Genomic DNA, 21,803 nt, shown 5'->3' on the forward strand with positions numbered 1-21,803 from the left:
AAAAAAAGAAAAGTTATTTTTATTGAATAAATTATTTTATTTGACCCGAACCCATAAAAAATTACCAAAAAATAAAGTTACTTCTTTTGACAAAATTGAAAAAAAGTCAATTTTGTTTAAAAAATATCTCTTTCGATTGTACAGGGAAAAAAAATAAAAAAAATCACCCTCTCACTACACTTGAAAGGATTAAAATTTTAAAGAAAAAACTGTCTTTATAAAATCTGAATTAGCAAAGAATTTCAATTACCAATAATATATCTCTTCGTCCAGCTATATTCCATAGTCAAACCATTCTTTATTTTATTTTCTCACTCTTTTCTCCATTACCATCACTTATTATTATTATTATTTTTATATATATATCTAAAGGAGGGGAAGAGTGTTTTGATAAAATTTTAAAAACAAAATTATTCTAGAAATTTATATATTATTATACATCTATCTAGAGAGATAGTGTTTTGATAAAATTTATAAAAGAAATTTAATGAGATTTTTAATTATAGTTATTTTTGAAACGATAATCTCACTTAAGTGACCCTAAAAAAGAGAGGATGGATACAAGAAGACAATAAAAAGGTAATTTTGTTTTTGAACATTCAAGTTATTTTAATGGACATGTTAGCTGGACCATTTGATTGTCATATTAATTTGTCTTTTTGTGCCACTTACATTCTGCCTAACAAAATCAGCATAATCTTTCTGTTTGAGTATTATGACTCTAACTTATAAGGTTAGTTATCTTCCTATTTTGCTTATTTTATTTTATTTTTAATATGAATGAATTTTTATTATGAGTAACTTGACAAAATAATTATTAAGAGAATAGTTGTCAATGTTTTACATATATTGTTTTAATAATAATTATTATATATATATATATATATATATATTATTGCTATTAAAGATTGACTTCACATAAAGAAATTTTTGACTTACCTCGTGCTAAGCCGAACAATAATTGTGTGACTTAAATATTTTTTCCTTCTAAAATATTTCTATTTATTTCGATAATTACTCCGTGAGTCCGAAAAAAAAGAAAAAAAAGAAAAGAAAAAAAAGAAAAGTAATTTTGAGAACTATGGTGATACGTTTTTTCTCTACTTTTAATGCAGTACCAAAAATGGATACGTGGCGGACAGCCCTTAGATATTTCCCATTCTCACTGTGCATTGTACTCTGTATCAATATATCTATAGTTTTCTCTCTCATAAGTTTGGACTACGGAATCAAACAATTTGCTTACTGAGTAACGCATCATCTTGCTGTTTTTGATTGTCGCCGTCGTCTCATCACGGATTCATTGAGGTGCCTCCTCTTTCTCTGTTCTCTCTCTATATTATTACTATTTTGTTGATTCCATCCAGATAAGGAGTCACAGAAATTGGGCAATTTAAAGTGAAATTCATAGGTTTTATTTTCCTTTCCATTCATTCGGATCTCTTCCGTTTCATCGTGTCTCGTGTCAAGGTCATCAACAAAACGACGGCCCAGTATAATTTCTGAACTGCGTCAAGAGTTAGTGATATTTTAATTCTACCCTAAGATTTTCAATTTTTGAGTTAAATTGTGGATCGAGCGTATCCATTTTTATTATATGTAGTGTATTTATTTTCTTGTATAGAATTTTCTTTATTTTGGAATTTTGTTGATTCAATTGGGCTATTTTGTTGATTCCCATCCAGATAAGGAGTCTCAGAAATTGGGCTATTTAAAGTGAAAGGTAGAAGGAATTCATTCGTTATATTTTCCTTTCCATTCATTCGGATCTCTTCCGTTTCATCGTGTCAGGGTCCTGGGAGGAGAAGATATTGGAGTTGCAAAGGTTATTTCGACGGCGTCTCTCTCATTTGCTCTTTCTTGATTGTGCAATGTCGCGAATTTCAGTTCTTTCGGCTATTGCGTATTCATATTCATATGCTTCTACTAGTCGATTTCTTATTTACAATTTCTCCAGAATCGTAACTTCACCAACATCTACATATCAATTTCCAAGTTTTGCAATCTTTCAATTTTCATTTAATCACCATCACCATCACCATCCAACACCATTATCACCTAGATTTGGTCCTCGTCTTTGGAAAATCAATTTGCCTTTTGGTTTTCGTTCTTGTTCAAATTTAGCTGTTAATTCCTTACTTTCCTCGCCTCCTTTGGAAGCTGAGGCATTAGATACAGATGATGGCAATAAGCTCTACGAAACTATTATAGATCACTCCAGTCCTGAGCATAATATGGAGGGAGCACTTGACCAAGTTGGCATAAAACTGACCACTGCATTGGTCATGGAAGTCCTCGGGAGGCTTCGTTTCCAGGAGAAATTAGCCTTTAGATTCTTTACTTGGGTGGGACATCAGGAATGTTTTTCTATTGAATCTCGGGTGTTTAATGAGATAATTGACATACTATCTAGTACGAAATACAAGGTTAAGCAATTTCGGATTGTTTGTGACCTTCTTGATTACATGAAGAGAAGAAAAAAAAATTCTGTTCCTGTCGAAGTTCTGTTAACCATTTTGAGACAATACACCGAAAAGCATCTGACCCATCTTCAGAAATTCGCCAAGAAGAAAAAAATAAGGGTGAAGACGCAGCCGGAGATCAATGCCTTTAACTTGCTCTTGGATGCTTTGTGCAAGTGCAGTCTTGTTGAGGATGCGGAAGCGATGTTTAAGAGGATTAAAAATAAGGTCAAACCGGATGCTAACACGTACAATATTTTGTTTTTTGGGTGGTGTAGGGTCAGAAACCCAGCCAGAGGGATGATGATACTTGAAGATATGATCAAAATGGGTCATACAACCGACAATTTCACTTACAATACTGCCATTGATACCTTCTGCAAAGCTGGGATGGTGACTGAGGCTGCTGAACTGTTGGAGTTCATGAGAAAGAAAGGCTCAACCTTTTCTTCTCCCACTTCAAAAACATATGCAATCATGATAGTGGCATTTGCCCAAAGCAACAAAATGGAAGAATGCTTTAAACTTCTAGGGGACATGATAGACAGTGGATGTCTCCCTGATGTTTCAACGTACAAGGATTTGATTGAAGGCTTGTATTTGGCCAGGGATGTTGATGCAGCTTACAAATTCTTGGAAGAGATGGGAAACAAAGGTTACCCTCCCGATATAGTTACTTACAACTGTTTTCTCAAGGTTCTTTGTGACAATAGAAACAGTGATGAAGCGCTTAGGCTTTATGGAAGAATGATTGAGGTGGGTTGTGTGCCCAGCGTGCATACTTTTAATATGCTAATTACAATGTTTTTTGAGATGAGTGATCCAGATGGGGCCTTTGAGACATGGAATGAGATGGATAAGAGGCGCTGTGCACGGGATACAAATAGTTATTGTGTGATGATTGAAGGACTTTTTGGTTCCAATAATACAAAGGATGCCTGTTTTCTTTTGGAAGAAGTTGTAAATAGGGGAATGAAATTGCCATATCGAAATTTTGACTCCTTCCTAATGCAGCTTTCTGCGATTGGTAATCTCCAAGCCATCCATAGGCTATCCGAGCATATGAGGAAATTCTACAATCCTGCTATGGCACGTCGTTTTGCAGTGAGTCAGAAGCGGAAGAGCACGAGCTTAAGAGGAAAGTAGTAGATGCAAAAGTAATAATTTTTGTTATATGTTCTGAAATGTTGAATGACAAGTGTCTCTAGCTCCCTGCTACACTATTTCTAGCTGTTTGAGAAATCTGAATGGGAACAAGAAATGAGGCCTTATTACCACAACTCTAGACCAATGCCTTGGTTGCAAATGATGCGTGATCTCTTGAACTTATATGGTATTTCCTCATGACTAGGTAACTCCCTAAATGATCCCATCATAATTTGGATAAAGCATTTGCAGTTGAATTTTAAACTTGATATTGATGAAGTGTATTCTCATTTGTATTTAGGAGGTGGAATGTCATCATAGAAGGAAGACCAATGCATGTTTTCTTGATTTTATGGCAGCACCTTCAAAAAGCTGCTACCTCTGTTTTGGTGCACTTGAATTTCTTTCATGTGTTTGGCCAGGTAGATAACGAGCATCCTTGATTTTTCTTTTTAAAATTTACTGTATATGAACTCACTTCTCACGTCTAATGCTCCACCTGTTCGTATATGATATTCAAGGTCTTTTTTGAGGGTGTTGATGTGCTATTATGGGACCATGAAAACTGATAGTGATGCAGCCTAAACTGTGGCTTGAATCTTGGATACTCTGTTCAATGCATGTGGCAACAGATATTTAGAGGGTTTCTTTTGTTACTGCTGATGTTATTTTGTTTTTCAGTTAAGAATAAAGATTTAGTTGATCTTCATTGTTATTTTGCTTTGAGCACTTTGAAATCTTATAGTGGATATCAAAAGTAGCATATTTTAGTCACTGTTTGTTACATATGACAATGAAGTGAAAGCAATGTTTCTACACGCTTTGAGGATAGGTGTTCGGTCACATGATAATTTTTTACAACTTCAAAACTCACTGTTTTTTGCATCCTATCGATAATATGAGGCCATTTGTTTGGTCAAATGAATCAATCTGATCGATCACATTGCTGAAGTGATCGGTCACGTCAGTTATGATTTGTCATTTTATAAAGCCATTTGATCGGTCACAGATGAGAAGAGAGGCTTTCCATTTGTCATCCATTTCTTGATGAATCCATGCCTAGTTCTTTATTGGTGCTCCTTTTTAACTGCATCTCAAATGGAAATATGTTAAAAGCACTTATTATCTTTGTTTGTTATCATCAAAATAGTAAGAGGTGAATTAAGGGCGCTTGTGCCAACAGTTGGCATGGCTTTTGGGTTCATTGAAGCTACTATTCCTAGTAGCTTTTGCAAAAAATTTGGTCAGTAGGCTTGTTGGAATGCTCTGAAATAATATAGTAGTCAACTAGGAAGCATGGACACGCCTAAAGGGCAAAGAATCCGTGTCGGACACGCCAAAAAATGTATCTAATTTTTTATTTTTTTTATTATTCAGACACAGCGCAGACCCGGCATGGACACTCCGTGTACATGCATCGGACACGACATGTATAAGTGTCCGAAACGCTTGTCCCATTTTTATTTTTTATTTTTTATTTTAAAGTAAAGCACTTAGGGATTTTAAGAAAAGTTTTAGAAAGAAAGCTAGGTTGAAGTGTAAATATAAGGAGTTGTTTAATAGCTTTCAATAATATGATGCTTATTACATAATTACTTAAAAGTTAACATTTTTTTTTTTTTTTTTGATAAGTAAGACAATATAATAGAACCCCTCAAAAGGCAATAGAACTACACAAGGCCAAAAAGGGCCTCCAAACTTTCAAAGAGTCCAAAAAATCAACAATCTCCTCTAAAGCTGTAATTTCTCCCTATAACCTAACAAAAAGAGTGGAGATAATAGAGAACTTAAGCATAGAAATAGGATTCTTTCTTTCGAAAGATCTCTTGTTCCTCTCAAGCCAAATATACCACCAGATACAGAAAGGTGTAACCCTCCAAGCATCCTAGACTTGGACCCTCACTGTACAACCTCTCCAAGCCTCAATTAACCCTTTGGAGGATTTGGACATGACCCACTGAACCCCAAACAAACCAAGCATCAAATCTCAACAGTCCCTAGCCATGGTGTAGTGCAAAAGGAGGTGATCCACCGTCTCCTCAGCACGAAGGCACATGCAACAACAGTTGACCCCGACCTGATTCCTTCTTCTCAAATTATCCTGTGTCAAAATCTTCCCTAAAACAGACGTCCAAGCAAAGAAGGCCACGATCAGCTTATATTTTAGTTCAAATGTTCAAACTCTTGCATGATCAGCTTTGACTCTCTCTTGTTGTCCCACCGACCAAGCTTTGCTCCCGGTGGATGGTCAATCTCTCTCTCTCTTCTTTTTCCTCTTCTTCTTTGTCTCCCTCTTTTCTTTCTTTGTTTCTTCTTCTTCTTCATCTTCACAAACCCTAGATACTTTTTTTTTTTTTTCCTTTCACAACAAAATCCTTTGTGTCTCTTTTTCCTTTTTTCCTCTTGTTTCCATGAACTTTTTCTCTTCTATGGGTTCTTCCTAACTAAGCCCTAATTCTTTTTCTAACAAACCCTAATCCTCTTTGTTTCTTTGTTTTCTTTTCTTTCTTAACCCTCTTTGTATCATTCTCTCTTTTTCCCGCCAAAGCACAATTTTTTTTCTTTCTTTCTTTTCACTATTAGTTTGATAAAAAAATAATATTACTCTTAATTTCTTAAAGTACAATATCATATATATATATTTATAAATATCTATTTATTCGCCGTGTCTCCGCTATTTCTGTATCCAATTTTTTTAGGATTTGTTGTGTCGCCGTGTTTGTGTCCGTGTCGTATCTGTGTCCGTGCTCCTTAGGTGGTCAAGTAATGAGTGGTTTTTTCTTTAATTTCAATACATTAAACGGAAACTGTGTTGTATTTGAGGTCAAGTTTTTTTTTTTTGGCTTCTTATCTACGGCTTCCACTTTGATCTTGCTTCTTCTTCCACTTCTTTGAACTCTCTTTTGGGTATGGGAGTAGGGGTATCACCTTCTATTGTTACAACTACTCTCTCCAAAGAGAGAGACTTCATTTTGGTTATCAATTTTAGACTACTTGCATTTTGCAAATACCTTTTATTTTTTTATTTTTTATATTATAAAAAAAATACACCACAGAAGTTTGTTAGTAAATTAGCAGAAATAATTTTACTTGGTGCCACTTGCGAGTTTTAAATTATTGTCTGTTGAAGTTTGTAATCCATCAAGGAACCTTCTTAAGGATGCAAGATGAAAATGTTCTACTCATAGTAGCTTATCAATTAAACATGTTCTGCTCATAGTTGCTAATGTTGAGTTTACTAATTTCAGGTTTTATGAAGGTGTTATTGATTCTGTTAAAAAGAAACATAAGGTAAGGGCATTGCATACTGATGCTAGTCCTTTCAAGTTCTAGTGTTCGTGCAGGCTTTGTAGCCTTTTGGGGTTACATAGAACTGATTTTACCTGACATTACTGCCATTATCAATCAGGTTTTATATATTGACGGTGATGAAGAAATAGTAATTCTTAAAGAGGAACGGTGGGAGTTTATTGGTGGTGATTCTGACTTTGTGGAAGATGGGATAGGTTATCAGTTGAATTTTTTATTTGTTTTTGTAACCTGTCTCATGTTTTTCTGTATTTATTTTATTCTGAGATATTTTTCTCCACAATTTTTCTTCCTTTACTTTGTCTAATGTTCTCTATATGTGGTGTATGTTTGACAGGAACAAGGAACTAAACTTCCAAGTCCTCTGCTGCTTCCTCCGATGACAAAGTACTTTTTCTATTAGCTTGTGAATTGTTCTTTTATGATTCTTTTCATACTCGAGCTCACCTTTTTTTTGCCCTCTCCTTGAATCCACTTTCTAAAACAATTCTTGTTATGAATTTTTATAGAAAGTTGTTTCTTCTCCGAGGTCTACAAGAAAGTTTGCTAAAGCTGAACGCCACTTTGAGGAAACCCCTAAGACGAATTCAAAGAGAAAGCGTACTCCACGAATTTACAAAGTAAGTAATTGCATTATGTATAATTCTGTTGAATGGTGGTGATTGCCTTGGATTGTATCCTCATTTTTATAGATATAATACAAAGACAAACTGTTTCCTACCAAATCTAGCTGATTATTGGCTTAAAATTGTTCTTGTATCCTTGTTTTTCTATTCCTATGTTAAATTGTCATTTCCCATTTTAAAGTATTTTTGTAGCAACAAAGTGATTGGGGTGGGGTCAATAGTATTTACTTTTTTGTCATGTATCTTTCACATTATCTTCTTGTTCATTCAGTTTACCGTTGGCCCACTAAAATATTTTCTCAACATTTTTCATGAAATTTTGCTTTTTGGATATTTCTTAAACATCTCAACTTGGCTCCGATATGTGCTGGTCTCAGGTTGAGCAGCCAGGCAGCCTGTCTGGCCCGTGGATTGTGAATTTGGGACATCGTGCCAAGTCATAGGTTACTCCCTGAAAACCTCCAAAATGCATGTTTTCTCCTATAACCTTTAGCTGTTGTCCGTGGTTGCAGAGTATTTCTCTGCTGCAGAACGTCCGGCAACTTATCTTCATTCAATTTTGTTTCTTCAATCTCTCTCAAGCTTCAAGGAATTAGAAGGGTTTAGATTTTTCTAGGTGGATTTGCCAAGTTATTGTTAGTTCATAGAAAAGAAATTATAAGGATTTCAGAACATGGTCCTTAACAAAATATTAGTGAAAATCATAAAAGCAGAATAGAATGTGAAAAAGGAGTCAGATAGAAGAGATTGAATAAACATAAGAGAAGTTCGCCAACAAGTTTGAACTTTATTAAAGCTTAACCCTGCTTGGTGTAATCAATCTTATACCAAGCACCGTAAGTGCTTGTTGAGCTTGAGTTGAGTAGCACGGTTTTGTGGTTGGCGGTTGTGGTGCCTGTACTTAAGGTTGCATTTAGGATGGTCACTGATCATTGTTAAATGTTTTGAGTTACATTTCATCTCTTGCCTAATTCCTCTCTCTATCTCTCTCATCAACTTCTATTCAATCGACTCTTCTTTCATGTCAGGCATCTGAGACACTAGAATTTGGTGAGAACCTGGTTGGTTCAAAGGTTAAAGTTTGGTGGCAGGGAGACCAAATGTAAGTACTTAGGCTCTATAGTTCTTCTTCTTCTTTCTTTTATTTTTTCAAGAAGTAGTGATGTGTTTTGCTCATGGAATGGGTGATGGTTATCCATTTTTGGTATTTTTATGTTTCAGTTACATGATACATTGTTTTCAGTTGTGCAACATTTGTCCTCTTTTAGTTGCTTCAATGTGTGGTTATGTTTAGTAATTGCAATATGTTCCCTACTCTATTATCTAATAATTCCACCTGCGCATCCCCTCTGTCATTGATTTCTGCACAGTGGTTAGAAGCCTTTTCTTGTTGTTGCTCTGAACTCTGCATCAATAAATGATTTGGATAATCTCAGTTAAATTTCAGCTTCTGCATTGGCTACCTGAAAAATGAAGATAATTTTACTACGACTTTAAATTATTGTCTGTTGAAGTTTGTAATCCATCAACGAAACTTCGCAAGGATGCAAGATGAAAATGTTCTACTCATAGTTGCTTATCAGTAAAACATGTTCTGCTCATAGTTGCTAATGTTGACTGTTGAGTTTACTAATTTCAGGTTTTATGAAGGTGTTATTGTTTCTTTTGATTCTGTTAAAAAGAAACATAAGGTAAGGGCGTTCCATACTGATGCTGGTCCTTTCAAGTTCTACTGTTCGTGCAGGCTTTGTAACCTTTTTTGGTTACATAGAGCCAATTTTTACCTGACATTACTGCCATTATCAATCAGGTTTGATATATTGACGGTGATGAAGAAATAGTAATCTTACAGAGGAACGGTGGCAGTTTATCGGTGGTGATTCTGACTCTGTGGAAGATGGGGTAGGTTATCCGTTAATATATATATATATATATATATATTTGGTTGTTGTAACCTCTATCTCATGATTTTCTATATTTATTTTATCCTGATATATTTTTCTCCTCAATTTTCCTACCGTTACTTTGTCTAGTGTAAATATATATGTGGTGTTTGTTTGACAGGAACAAGGAACAGAACTTCTGAATCCTGCTTCCTCTGATGACAAAGTACTTTTTCTATTAGCTTGTGAATTGTTCTTTTATGATTCTTTTGATGTTTGAGCTCACCTTTTTTTTTTTTTTTTTTTTTTTTTTTTTTCTCCTTGAATCCACTTTCTAAAATAATTCTTGTTATGAATTTTTATAGAAAACTGTTTCTTCTCCGAGGTCTAAAAAAAGTTTGCTAAAGCTGAAGCCCACTTTGAGGAAATCCCCAAGACAACGAATTCAAAGAGAAAGCGTACTCTACGAATTTACAAAGTAATGAATGGTGATAATTGTGTTGGATTGTATCCTCATTTTTTTTAGATATAAGACAAGGACAAACTGTTCCTAGCAAATCTAGCTGATTACCGGCTTAAAATTGTTCTTGTTTCCTTGTTTCCTTGTTTTTCTGTTCCTATGTTAAATTTTCAGTACCCACATTTAAGTGTTTTTGAAGCAACAAAGTGATTTTGGTGGGGTCAAAAGTATTTGCATTTTTGCATGTATCTTTCACATTATCTTGCTTGTTCATTCTGTTTACCATTGGCCTACTAAAATATTTTCTCAACACTCTTGATGAAATTTTGCTTTTTGGATATTCTTCAAACATCTCAACTTGGCTCCGATATGTGCTGGTTTCAGGTTGACCTGCCAGGCAACCTGTCCTGGCTGGCTGATTGTGAATTTGTGACACAGTGCCATGTCATGGGTTACTCTCCGAAAACCTCCAAAATTTATGTTTTCTCCTATAACCTTTAGCTGTTGCCTCTGGTTGCAGAGTATTTCTCTACTGCAGAACGTCCGGCAACTTCTCTTCGTTCAATTTTTTTTTCTTCTCTCTCTCTCGAGCTTCTAGGAATTAGGAGGGTTTAGATTTTTCAAGGTGGATTTGCCAAGTATTTTAAGTTCATAGTAAAGAAAGGATAAGGATTTCAGAACATGGTCCTTAACAAAATATTAGTGAAAATGATAAAAGCAGAGTAGAAAGTGAAAAGGGAGTCAGAGAGAAGAGATTGAATAAACATAAGAGAAGTTCACCAACAAGCTTGAACTTTATTAAGACTTGACCCTGCTTGGTGTAATCAATTTTATACCAAGCACAGTAAGTGCTTGTTGAGCTTGACTTGAGCAGCACGGTTTTGTGGTTGCTGATTGTGGTGCTTGTACTTGAGGTTGCATTTAGGTTGGTCACTGACCATTGTTAAATGATTACATTGCATCTCTTGCCTAATTCCTCTCTCTCTCTCTTTCATCAATTTCTATTAAAGCGACTCTTCTTTCGTGTCAGGCATCTGATACACAAAAAATTGGTGAGAACCTGGTTGGCTCAAAGATTAAAGTTTGGCGGCCGGAAGACCAAATGTAAGTATCTATGCTCTATAGTTCTTCTTCTTCTTCTTGTTCTTCTTTTTCCTTTTATTTTTTCGATAAGTATGGAGAGTGCTTTTCTAATGGAGTGGGTGATGGTTCTCCATTTTTGTTTTTTTTAATGTTTCAGTTATATGATACATTGTTTTCTGTTGTGCAACATTTGTTCTCTTTTATTAGCTTTAATGCGTGGTTATGTTTAGTAATTGCAATATGTTCCCTACTCTATTATCTAATAATCCCATCTGCAATGCATCCCCTCTCTCGTTGATTTTTGCACAGTGGTTAGAAACTTAGAATCCTCCTTTGTTTTTGCTCTGAACTCTGCATCAATAAATGATTTGGATAATCTCAATTAAATTTCAGCCTCTGCATTGACTACCTGAATAATTAAGATAATTTTTTGCATCTTTAAATTATTGTCTGTTGAAGTTTGTAATCAATCAAGGAACCTTCTTAAGGATGCAAAACACGTTCTGCTCATACTTGCTAATGTTGAGTTTACTAATTTCAGGTTTTTTGAAGGTGTTGTTTCTTTTGATTCTGTTAAAAAGAATCATAAGGTAAGGGCATTGCATACTGTTGCTAGTCCTTTGTAGCCTTTTTTGATGTATCTAGCTGTTTTAGCCTTGGTGCATACTCAAACCATGGTTTAGGTTGGGATTTGATCTAACTCAATGTCATGAAATTAAAAACGAAAAGAAACGATTATCTGGGAAAAATGTCATATGTAACTAATCTACCAGGGATAAAGTGTCATATGTAATTAATAAGATTCTCGTGTTCAACAATAAATGCGTCGAACAGATATATTTTTTTTATAACTACATTGTGTTGTGTCCAAAACCTGTACTTCAATAACAAGTGTCCCTGTTACAAAGCCTTGTACCTTTTTTTTTTTTTTTTTGTTTCATCAATAAGCCTTGTTCTTTGGTCTATCTAGTGTGACCTCAACTCAGATTTTTCATGTAGAATATATTAAAAAAGCGGAATGGCATTGGCAACAATGTAATTGCCAGTACTATGCCAGTTGTTGCATTGCGGAACTGGGATTGTATCTTTCTTTTTAAAATTATATAATAAGTTCTATTTTAAGAAGTGTTTTTTAATGTGACATGTTACTTTTTATGCATTGGTTACTATATATAATCAGTTTTTTATTATTTTTTATATGGCTTGGTTGATATATTGGTTTCTTTTTCCTCTTTCAGATTTTGCATGTGAGGCATGCATTTACTAGTTGATTCAAAATATATGTTATCTATATTTTGTGTTGTTAGGATGGAGTTTACACAAGATCAGATAAGAGGAAGGGGTAAAGATAAACGGATGTGGACAGATGAAGAAGATATGAAGCTTATTGAGGCTGTCGTTGACTTAAACAATGCTCTTGTTGACTTACACAACACAGGCCTCTAAAACATCGAGTGTGGATTCAAACCACACCATATTGCAGCTGTGGAGAAACTACTTGCAGTTACTTTACCAAATTCGGGTTTAAAGGCAGAACCACATATTAAATCAAGAATGAAGACGTTGAAAACCCATTTTGATGCTGTGCATGATATGCTACATGGGCCTAACACTAGTGGGTTTGGTTACGATGATCTGAAGCATTGTGTGGTTGCTGAGAAATCTGTGTGGGATACCTACTTGCAGGTATTTGCTAAGCCTTCATAAATTTATTTCTGTCTAGTTTGTATTTTGATGTAGCAATAATTGTCATTTTGTTTTGTTTTATAGAGTCACAAGAATGCTGCAAAATTTAAGGACAAACCATTTCCGTATTACAAGGAGCTATGCACCATATTTGGAAAGGACCATGCTACTGGGAATGATTTTGAAACGGCTGCTGATGTTGTGGGAAAATTGGATAAAGAACACGTGGACAAGGAAAAAGAGAGTGAAAATGACGATATTGGAGACGATTTAGATGATATTGATGCATCAATGTCATTTCTTCAATCTCGCACAGTCGGGAAAACTGTTGAAGTGAGTTCTAAAAATAAAAGAAAAAAGAAAACTCCAAGTGTCGCATAATCTTTATGTGAAGCGGTGAAACAGTCTTCAAGTTTGATTGGTTCAGCTATAAAATCAAGTGCTGAACGCCTTAGTCGAGCCATTGAAGATGCTTCAACTACTGAGTTGAAAATTAGACTAAATGAAGAATTGAAGAAGTTATCAAGGTTAAAACATAACTGATCGATTGAAAGCTTTGGTTCAAATTGGTTGTGATCGTGACTTGATCCAAATTTTGTTCGCACTTGATGAGGATGACAAGAAGAATTGATCAAGATATTCATTTCGTAAAGTTTTTAAGGAGTTGGCACTTTTTCTTATAATTACAGAGCCGGATATATATATATATATATATATATGCTGTTTGAAACAGGCTTTTTCTGTCACTGTATTGCTGCTGGTTTTTAGTTTTCTCAGTATGTCGTTGTAACACATATATGCCAATGCGTGACATTTTTAATATAAGTGGCAGTTTGGTTGCTAATTGTTTTGGTCCGTCAGGGCTGTGTAGAATGTGTTAACATGGTTTTTGAATTGAAGTCTAGGTTGTTTGTAACTCAACTAGCTTGGCTTCTGTCAAAATTGTTACTGAAGATTGAAGACCGAGTCAAAATCTCTCCCTTTCCTTTGTGTTAGTCATTGTATATGTATATATATATATATATATATATATAAGCATTATCTACCCATCGTCTCTAAGTAGATGATGAGTGAGAGAGAGAGAGAGAGAGAGAGAGACTCGACTTTATTAAAATAAAAAATACAAAGTAAATGCCTTTTAATTAAAAAAAGAAAAAGAAAAACATATATGTCCAATGAATATCAGTATAAGTTAGAAGTTACAGTTATATTCAATTGGTGTTACTTTCACGCTTTCGTTCTTATACTTTGTGAACGTTCTTGTTCTCCTTCTCATTATGCGTGACTTAAATTTTTCCTCTCGCCTCCGTTCTCGCTTTATATAACTTAGGGTATGAGATACTAAAAAAACACACACGTTCTTACTCCCTTTTTTTCTATGCATGACTTAAATTGCCACTATTGCTTTCGTTTCTGCTTCATGTGACTTAGGGTACAAGACACTAAATAAAAACAATCCCATAAGTATCCACTCCAAAATCTCCTTTGACATGAGGTAGTTCTAAGGGTGCCCACCCCAATTTTTTTTTTTTTTTTAAGGTAATTTTAGCCTAGCCCAAAAAACCAAGAAGGTATTACTAGTATTAGGCCACCCAAAAAAATATTAGCCCACCTTATTGATAATTCCAGGATCCGCCCTTGGATCACCATAGTTCTCCTTTCAATCACATCTCCCCCTTATTAATTTTTTTTTTACAATTAATTTTATTAAAACTATGTTCATGGATTCCTTTTTTTTCTTCTTCTTCTTCTTTATTAAATGACATTAATTTTTATTAACTACAAAATTTGAAAAATATAATGAAATCAGATGATAGTGGTGACGCTCTTCATTATAGATGACAATTAAGTGATGGGCCTTGTGACCTTACAAAGAAAGCCCAAATTAGCAATAGCCCACTAATGGAATAGCCCTCTCTATTGTTGCCACTTGGGTCACAAAGAGGTTTTAGATGAATGATCTGAAATTATCACAAGTCAGGTAGTGATAATTTCATCCATTAAGCAATATATAAAAAAAAATCAATATATATACAGGAATAAAAAAATCAATATATATATACAATAGCAAGGTGCTGTTATTATTATTATTATTCAAACAAATTTATTTAAATTTAGGAATATTACATCAAATTTAATAAGAAATACAAGTGGGTTACATATTTGAACGAATCCCGTCAGATTTGAACAACTGAGACTAAATGAACTATTTATATCAGTTACTTAAACTTTTTGAAATATATATATATATATATATAACATAAAGGAAGTTTTAGGACTAAACAAAGACATGAAAAGAACATTTAAAAGAAATTGCAACAAACAATAAGTTCAGATGGAGTATTTTACAATTATATACATCAGAAAAGAAAAAAAAAAAAAAAAAAAAAAACACAACCATTTTGGCTCTGCCTCTATGCATCTCCAAACTGATCAGCATTTTTACTCGCATTCTGATTTCCAGTTCTTTTAAGATCTGCAATACCTGACGCCACCTTCGGTGGTTGCACAAATCGAACAGGTGAAGGTACTGATGAAACCGAGGACCGAAATGGCCACGCTGTGGAACTCGCATTTGAAGTTGGAGGAACTAAAAACTGGCTTGGTCTTTGAGAGCTAGTAGCAAACTTCGTGTCTTTATCTACCTGTTTCGCTTGCTCTTGAGAGAGAATCTTCGCGTCAATTTCCATTTCTTGACTGACATTCTGATTCTTCTCTCCAGCAAACCTAGTACCAGAAGACCCAAACGGAAGCTGGGGCTGCCAGAAAGTTGGTGCCTGATTCAACGCAGGGGTTAGGGTTCCACGTGAATTTCCTTTGTCTTCTGTCTCTTCTTTTCCTCTGGTCTGATGGTCTGTGTCCAAAACATCATTAGGCTTAGTAGGCTTAATTTCACACTGCTTCTCTCTATCCGAAGAAGTTCCTTCAACTAGATCAGCTCTGGTTGTTGTTGAAGAACGGCCCGAGGTAATTGAAGTTGTAGGAAATGCTTTCTCTGGAGGGACAGCTGGAGTATAATTAGACGGAAGCAGATCATCCCAATTCTCCAATAGCTCCTTGTAAACTTTACGGAGAGTGACCTCAGTGAGTCCCGTTACTTTACATATCTCTGCCTGGGTCTTGCGCTTGTCTTCGAGTTGGCACGCCAAATATATAGCAGCTGCAGAGATGCTAATAGGATTCCTGCGTGTGCAGAAGCATTTGTTGATCACAACTTCTCCAATGTGAGTTGCCAGCTCCTGAACAAGTTACTAGGTGTTCGTTATAATAACATTTAATCAAAAGAAAACAAACAGCATCACCCTTTAGACCACATGCAGTACTATAACTTAAGAATAGAACAATTTAATCAGTCATAAAAAGTTGGTAGAAAACTTCTACAGGAGGATAACACATATTAAAATTTTATTTCTAAGACAGCTAAAAAGTATGCATAAGTTTAAGAAACATCTGGGAACCACTAATTCTTTCAGAAATGTTGAAGAGCTCTAAAAACATTCATGAACAAGATTGTCCCCGGAATAGGATTTTAGAAGGTCTTCACAATAAATTTTAGAATATTGAATTTATTTGAAGTCGCAAAACTTTTAGCCGCTTGTACGACAAGGTTAAGATGCCATTTTCATTGTGAGACCGACCAAACATTCTAGTTTTACAAAAAAGGTACCTGAGCAGATTTGTTGAGTTGGAGAAGTGTGCAAAATCTCGGCATATGAACTGATATGGAATTGCTATTAATGGGCTGACTTAGTTGTAGAGCTTCTCCCAGTATCTTGATGTACTTCCCAATCTCCTTCTGGGGTAAATTGGCTGCAATTGAGATTTCCTGTTATATTAAAGAAGATACTGAGTTAGAGACACTTAAAACTTCAGGAAGTACGGGTGATTACCACTGTAGGTGAAGTTTACTACTCAAGACGTTGCAATATCAGCTAAGATACTAAAATTTTCCTCTCTTCACACACGCATGAAAACAGAAGGAGAATAAAAAGTAAAATATACTTTAAACTTCGGAAAGAATGGTTGACTACCACCACAGAAGCCTACAACTCAACAGAAGCCTTTTCATATAGCTGCCTAACAAACGCATTGCTAGAGTTTCTTATATCTGGTCAAATGACATTGCATAGGAAATATTGGAGCTTAACACCAGTCTGCTTCCATCGCAATGAAGCACAATTTGACAACCTCCATTCTCACATATGGAAGAAGCAAACAATCATACATTCCCTAATGGCTGAAACAATACTGGGAGAACTTGTTTGTTCTATTTCTTACAAAGTCAAAATTTTGCGAAATTGAATTTCAGAAATGTTACGTTAGAGATACTTCAGAAAGCATGGGTGATTACCACCACAGATAAAGCCTACAGCTAAAGACATTGCATATCAGCTAACATACTCAAAAATTTCTTCCCAGCACACACTCATAAGAGGAAGAAAAAAGGAACAGTAAACTAAAAACTTAATTCATAACCTCAGACAGAAGGGATGACTACCACCACGGGGGAAGCCCACGACTCTAGAGAAGCATAGTCATATGGCTGCCCCAACAACCTCTTTGCCTGAGTCCCTCATATCTAGCCTGATGAAATTGGTTAAGGGTTCTCTTGACAGCCATTTGCCTATACCCTGGTACTGTATTTCATTGTTTCGGTTGGTATAATAGTTCCTTGGAAGGGCAGAACGCCTTTGAACTTGTCTTGCTGTCAACTTCACGAGATCTTGACTATAATAAATCAGTCAAGATCACTACCCTCGCATTCATGATTTCAGCAATAAGAAAGGACTATTTATAGCAAAAGATTAATGGATAGCAATCTATAGACCAAGATTAATGATTATGCTAGTGAAAAGTCCACTGTTTATCCCAAAAGATTAATGAATATAATGGATTGACCCAAGACTAACTTGAACCTGGTCCACTGTTTACCCTAAAAAAATAATGGATTGATGGGTTGGACCCAAGACTAACTTGGAGTCTTGGACCTGGTCAACTGTTTGTCCATGGATTGAACTTTGATGGTGTGCATTCAGTGGACACGGATTGATTTTTGCGATTGCATGCATTGGACAGTACTGTGCCACTTCTTCAACCATGACCTGAGTTTTCCCACCAGTGTAATATTAGAAGGCACAGGAGCAGATGCTACACTCTCCATTACATCATCTGTACCTATTATAGTTTGCTTTGGAAATGAATGAAATAAGAATCTTGAAGATATAGCCAAGCTGCTAGAAGTCTGAATAGCCTCATTGGAAGAAAACAGAAGCTTCTTGAATAATGAAAGCAATAGAGCTCTCCCCTGCATCATTTCCATGCAAAGCAAGACACTTGGCATGACAACACAAATAATGCTACAATGTTGTCCATAGTTTGTGGTCAGGCTGCTCAATGTCCAAAATTAAGAACTGTGGTCCATCAGTTTTCATAGTTTGCTTTGGAAACGGGAGCCTCTTGTCAATGAAATATCCAACCAGACATGCAGACCGATAAGGTTTACCTCACTCTGGAATCGTTGTTGGAGGCTTCACGGCTATTCGACCTAAGAATATGCTTAGATTTTCTGTTGTTTTTCACCATTCCAGCCCATGAGATTGGTTTGAGACCCAGTTGAGTGACGTCCTCACCAATTGGTTTGTTTTTCAACAAATTGACGTGGGCTCATTTGGGGTATCAGATTTGGGACTTGGGAGTTTGGGGGAGGTTGAACGACACGCGTTTTAGCTGTGTGACCTTCACACGCCCCCAAATTGCTAGCATCTCATATCGCAGCGAATCGGGATCTTGATCGATTGTTCCATTGATATCTTCTGTATCTCGATCTGCCTCTTTTTTTTGTGTAATTTTCTGGTCCATGTTTTTGGCTAAAATAGCTTGCTTGTTCGCTTACAATCAGAAATTTGCAAAATTGAATTTCAGAAATGTTAAGTTAGAGATACTTCAGAAAGTGTGGGTGATTACCACAACAGATAAAGCCTACAGCTAAGGACAATGCATATCAACCAACATACTTAAAAATTTCTTCTTAGCACACACTCATAAGAGGAAGAAAAAAGGAACAGTAAACTAAAAATTTAAATCATAACCTAAGACAGAATGGCTGACTATCACCACGGGGGAAGCCCACGACTCAAGAGAAGCATAGTCATATGGCTGCCCTAACAACCTCTTTGCCTGAGTCCCTTGTATCTAGCCTGATGAAATTGGTTAGGCAATGCTTGAGCTCAACACCAGTCCTCTTGTTCTATACTTCTATATTGAAGAGCTCATTTTTTCTATCTTTTGCAATGTCATGAAGTTGCGCAAAGAACTTCATAATGTTAAGCACACAGCAGCCCCCAACCCACCAACCAAACACACCCCCTCAAAAAAATAAATAAATAAATAAATAAAGAAAAAAGAAAAGAGCATTCAATGAAAAGAGAACACAATCTCATCCTTGATAAGTGCTATAATGATCTACAATAAAATGCACAAGCTATATTCAGATCCTGTAGGAATGACCACAGAAATAAGTTGATTAAGGTTACAAGGGGATGCAATTAACAATGAATCTCAGCCTAAAACAAGACAAGACTTGAGCTACTTGGATGCTCATCTAAGAAGTCAGTGACTGCATTATTATCTGTTACTTAATAGTGGATGAGTTTCACCGTAAACGGTTTCTGTTTACTGCAAGAATTTCACACAGAATAAAGTAGTAGTAAATAATCAATTTTGAAATGATTTTTCTTTTTAGAAGAAGACTTCCGTTGAAACATACTGTATATAAGGTAAAGAATACAAGAAATAATGAATAAGTATCTAAGAATAGCTATTTGCCATATTGCAGTGGTTTCATATGCAAGGTAGGTAGAACTACAAGTGGGGGTCAGTTTCCAACCCAAACTCGCCCAAGTTGTACAGGAGTTGTGTCCGGATGGCTTGAGTGAGGAAACACAAGCTTAATAGAAACACATTAGTCGGTTTAGAATTAGGTGGAAAGGTTGGGTTCATTTAAAATGATACTTCAACCCAAGCTCAATCCAAATTAAATTTGGGTTGAAATTCTTTAACCCAGTCTCCACCTGAGTTTTACAAATGCTGCCAAGCACATGAGAAGTCGGACTTGTTCAGGTTCACCAAAAACATTGTGCTCCTAGACACTTCATCAAGTCGTAAATAACCTTCAACCTCTTGCCTTTAGTTCAGTGACAATCCTACTACAACATTAGTGGCGGTCTAGATGCTGGCAGTTAGTGTGGAGGCAATGCTCCCTTCTTCCATTTCCGATGCACTAAACAAAGACAACGACTAAAATTATATGAGGAGAGATAATATGCAGGTTCTGCTCTTTATGCCATTCCAATGAGAACTTTTTCTGATAGGTTGAATGTTACATGATTGCTTCATTTACTTGAAATTTTTTGTTCTTGCTTCCTCTATTTTGGCCATCTAATAACCAACAGCTTAATTCATTCAAAATTACACTCCTCTAAGGAAAATACAAACAACGGTCTCACATTTCAAATAAGCATATACCTCAATATGCAAGAATCATATACTGTAAAACATTAAAAAATTAAGGAATCCTTATGATCAATTAAGAATTATACTCAACTCAAAAATAAAAACCCTAACTTACATCTAAACATTTGCATCACTGCCACCCAAAAGCCCTTTAAAATCCAAAAATTTATATCTATATAGACACATATGAAATACTAAGCAAATATATATGTACCTGGAGGGTTCTGGGTTCTTGGGCTTCCCTAATCGCCTGAACAAGAGCAGCAGTGGCAAGTGCTTCGACGCTCCGATTTCTCAAGCAAGTGGCCGAAGAGCAATCCCTGAAGAGCTGAAACGCGTGGTCTGTTATGTCGTAGTCCAGTCCCAGTATCGACGACACATCGATGATCTGAAGGTACGCTCTCAGATTATCCACAACCACCGACGAACCAGAAGAAGAGGAGGAGGTGGTCTCCAGGACGCGTTCGAGCTCGGCGAGATGGCCGGCGAAGGAGAAGGAGGATTGGGCGAATAGTGGGTAGGGCTCGAGGGACCAGGTGGAGAAGGCGGTGATGAAGCCGGTGGGTTCGAATGGGTCTTCGTCGGCTTTGTATGATGGGTCGGCGGCGGCGGTGGTGGCGGCAGCGGTGGGGAGGGTGGGGAGGTCGGAGGTGACGAGGCAGAGAGGGGAGTCTTGGGATCGGAGGTGGAAGAGGTGGTGCGGTTGGGATTGGCGTTCCTCGACGACCCGGCCGCAGGAGGTGCACTCCGTCACGGATCGGCCGGAGGAGGTGGTGGCGCACCGCCCCTGCGCCGCCGAGCAGTATGTGCACCGCATGTCGTTTAGTTCGGTGGGGATTGTGGTGGGTGGATTTTATTTGGGGAATGGTATGGTTTTTGTGATCCGAATGAGTCCATGGATACTATTGGATGATATGCACGTAGTAAATTTAAAAAAGTGTAACAAAGGTGAAATTATAAATTAATATTCCATTATATAATTCGATATAATGTTAACATAGTTAAGTGTTTATTGAAATAATTTGTAATGTAAAGGTGCAACTCTTATGACATATATATATATATCGGTCTCATAACACAGTATTATTTAAGTCAAGAGGATGGGTAGTTTGAAAATCTTAGCTCACAAATATGGATTACCCAAAAATTGTTTCCTAATCAATTTTTAATTTCAATATGGATCACGCAAAAGTAGTTTCCTAATAAAATTTTAATTTCAGTACTATAATTGGTAGTACTGAATATGTGCCTTAAATTTGGAATTAGAAGAATTTTTAGACAAAATTTGTAAATTTCCTTCGATTCCAAATTCATTGCACCGATTCAATACTTCTAAAAAAACATCAATTTATTTCAATTCCAAATCGTTTTTAAGTTGTCTTATCTATGACATACCACTTTCAAGTAATAATTCAAGTTGCTTTGTGTATTAAAATTGAATCTTCATGGGCAAATTAAAAAGTATTTTCTCTGTTAATCTTACATTTCTTTTTTCAATTAACACCAAAAAAGATCGAACTTATGATGGAGTCGGTTTATATTTGTAATGAAATTCCTGTTGAAAAAAAAAAATAAAATTAGGGTTACAATTTGAAGCTCTCCAAGAACGGCCATTTCACCAGGTTAATCTTTGTGC

At 35.9% G+C, this 21,803-nt stretch overlaps 2 protein-coding genes across 13 annotated transcripts; one reads left to right on the forward strand and one right to left on the reverse strand.

Annotated features, from left to right (window-relative positions):
• Positions 1-1,030: 1,030 nt before the first annotated feature.
• On the forward strand, positions 1,031-13,576 carry LOC132266725 (pentatricopeptide repeat-containing protein At1g73400, mitochondrial-like). 12 transcript variants are annotated; one of them, XM_059767704.1, is made up of 16 exons: positions 1,031-1,308; positions 1,686-3,813; positions 3,910-4,030; positions 6,857-6,899; positions 7,018-7,114; positions 7,255-7,304; positions 7,427-7,537; positions 7,921-7,986; positions 8,572-8,645; positions 9,183-9,234; positions 9,354-9,445; positions 9,608-9,652; positions 9,792-9,904; positions 10,917-10,990; positions 12,277-12,655; positions 12,740-13,576. In XM_059767704.1, exon 2 carries the CDS (start codon positions 1,872-1,874, stop codon positions 3,606-3,608), a length of 1,737 nt encoding a protein of 578 aa, XP_059623687.1. In that variant the 5' UTR covers positions 1,031-1,308; positions 1,686-1,871; the 3' UTR covers positions 3,609-3,813; positions 3,910-4,030; positions 6,857-6,899; positions 7,018-7,114; positions 7,255-7,304; positions 7,427-7,537; positions 7,921-7,986; positions 8,572-8,645; positions 9,183-9,234; positions 9,354-9,445; positions 9,608-9,652; positions 9,792-9,904; positions 10,917-10,990; positions 12,277-12,655; positions 12,740-13,576. The 12 variants fall into 12 exon arrangements, with proteins under 12 accessions (XP_059623687.1, XP_059623686.1, XP_059623685.1 ...); XM_059767703.1 differs by lacking the exon at positions 7,921-7,986 and adding an exon at positions 11,511-11,559; XM_059767702.1 differs by lacking the exon at positions 7,921-7,986.
• A 1,364-nt stretch (positions 13,577-14,940) lies between these two features.
• On the reverse strand, positions 14,941-21,071 carry LOC132266727 (plant-specific TFIIB-related protein 1). The gene is made up of 3 exons (XM_059767715.1): positions 20,382-21,071; positions 16,323-16,481; positions 14,941-15,894 (listed from the first exon to the last, which is right to left on the reverse strand). Exons 1-3 carry the CDS (start codon positions 20,982-20,984, stop codon positions 15,070-15,072), a joined length of 1,587 nt encoding a protein of 528 aa, XP_059623698.1. The 5' UTR covers positions 20,985-21,071; the 3' UTR covers positions 14,941-15,069.
• Positions 21,072-21,803: the final 732 nt, after the last annotated feature.

This window comes from Cornus florida, unplaced genomic scaffold (genome assembly GCF_030987335.1).
Source record: "Cornus florida cultivar Cherokee Brave unplaced genomic scaffold, ASM3098733v1 CherokeeBrave_3.0.0_Hap2_Chr07, whole genome shotgun sequence".
In the NCBI taxonomy this organism is placed as follows: Eukaryota; Viridiplantae; Streptophyta; class Magnoliopsida; order Cornales; family Cornaceae; genus Cornus; species Cornus florida.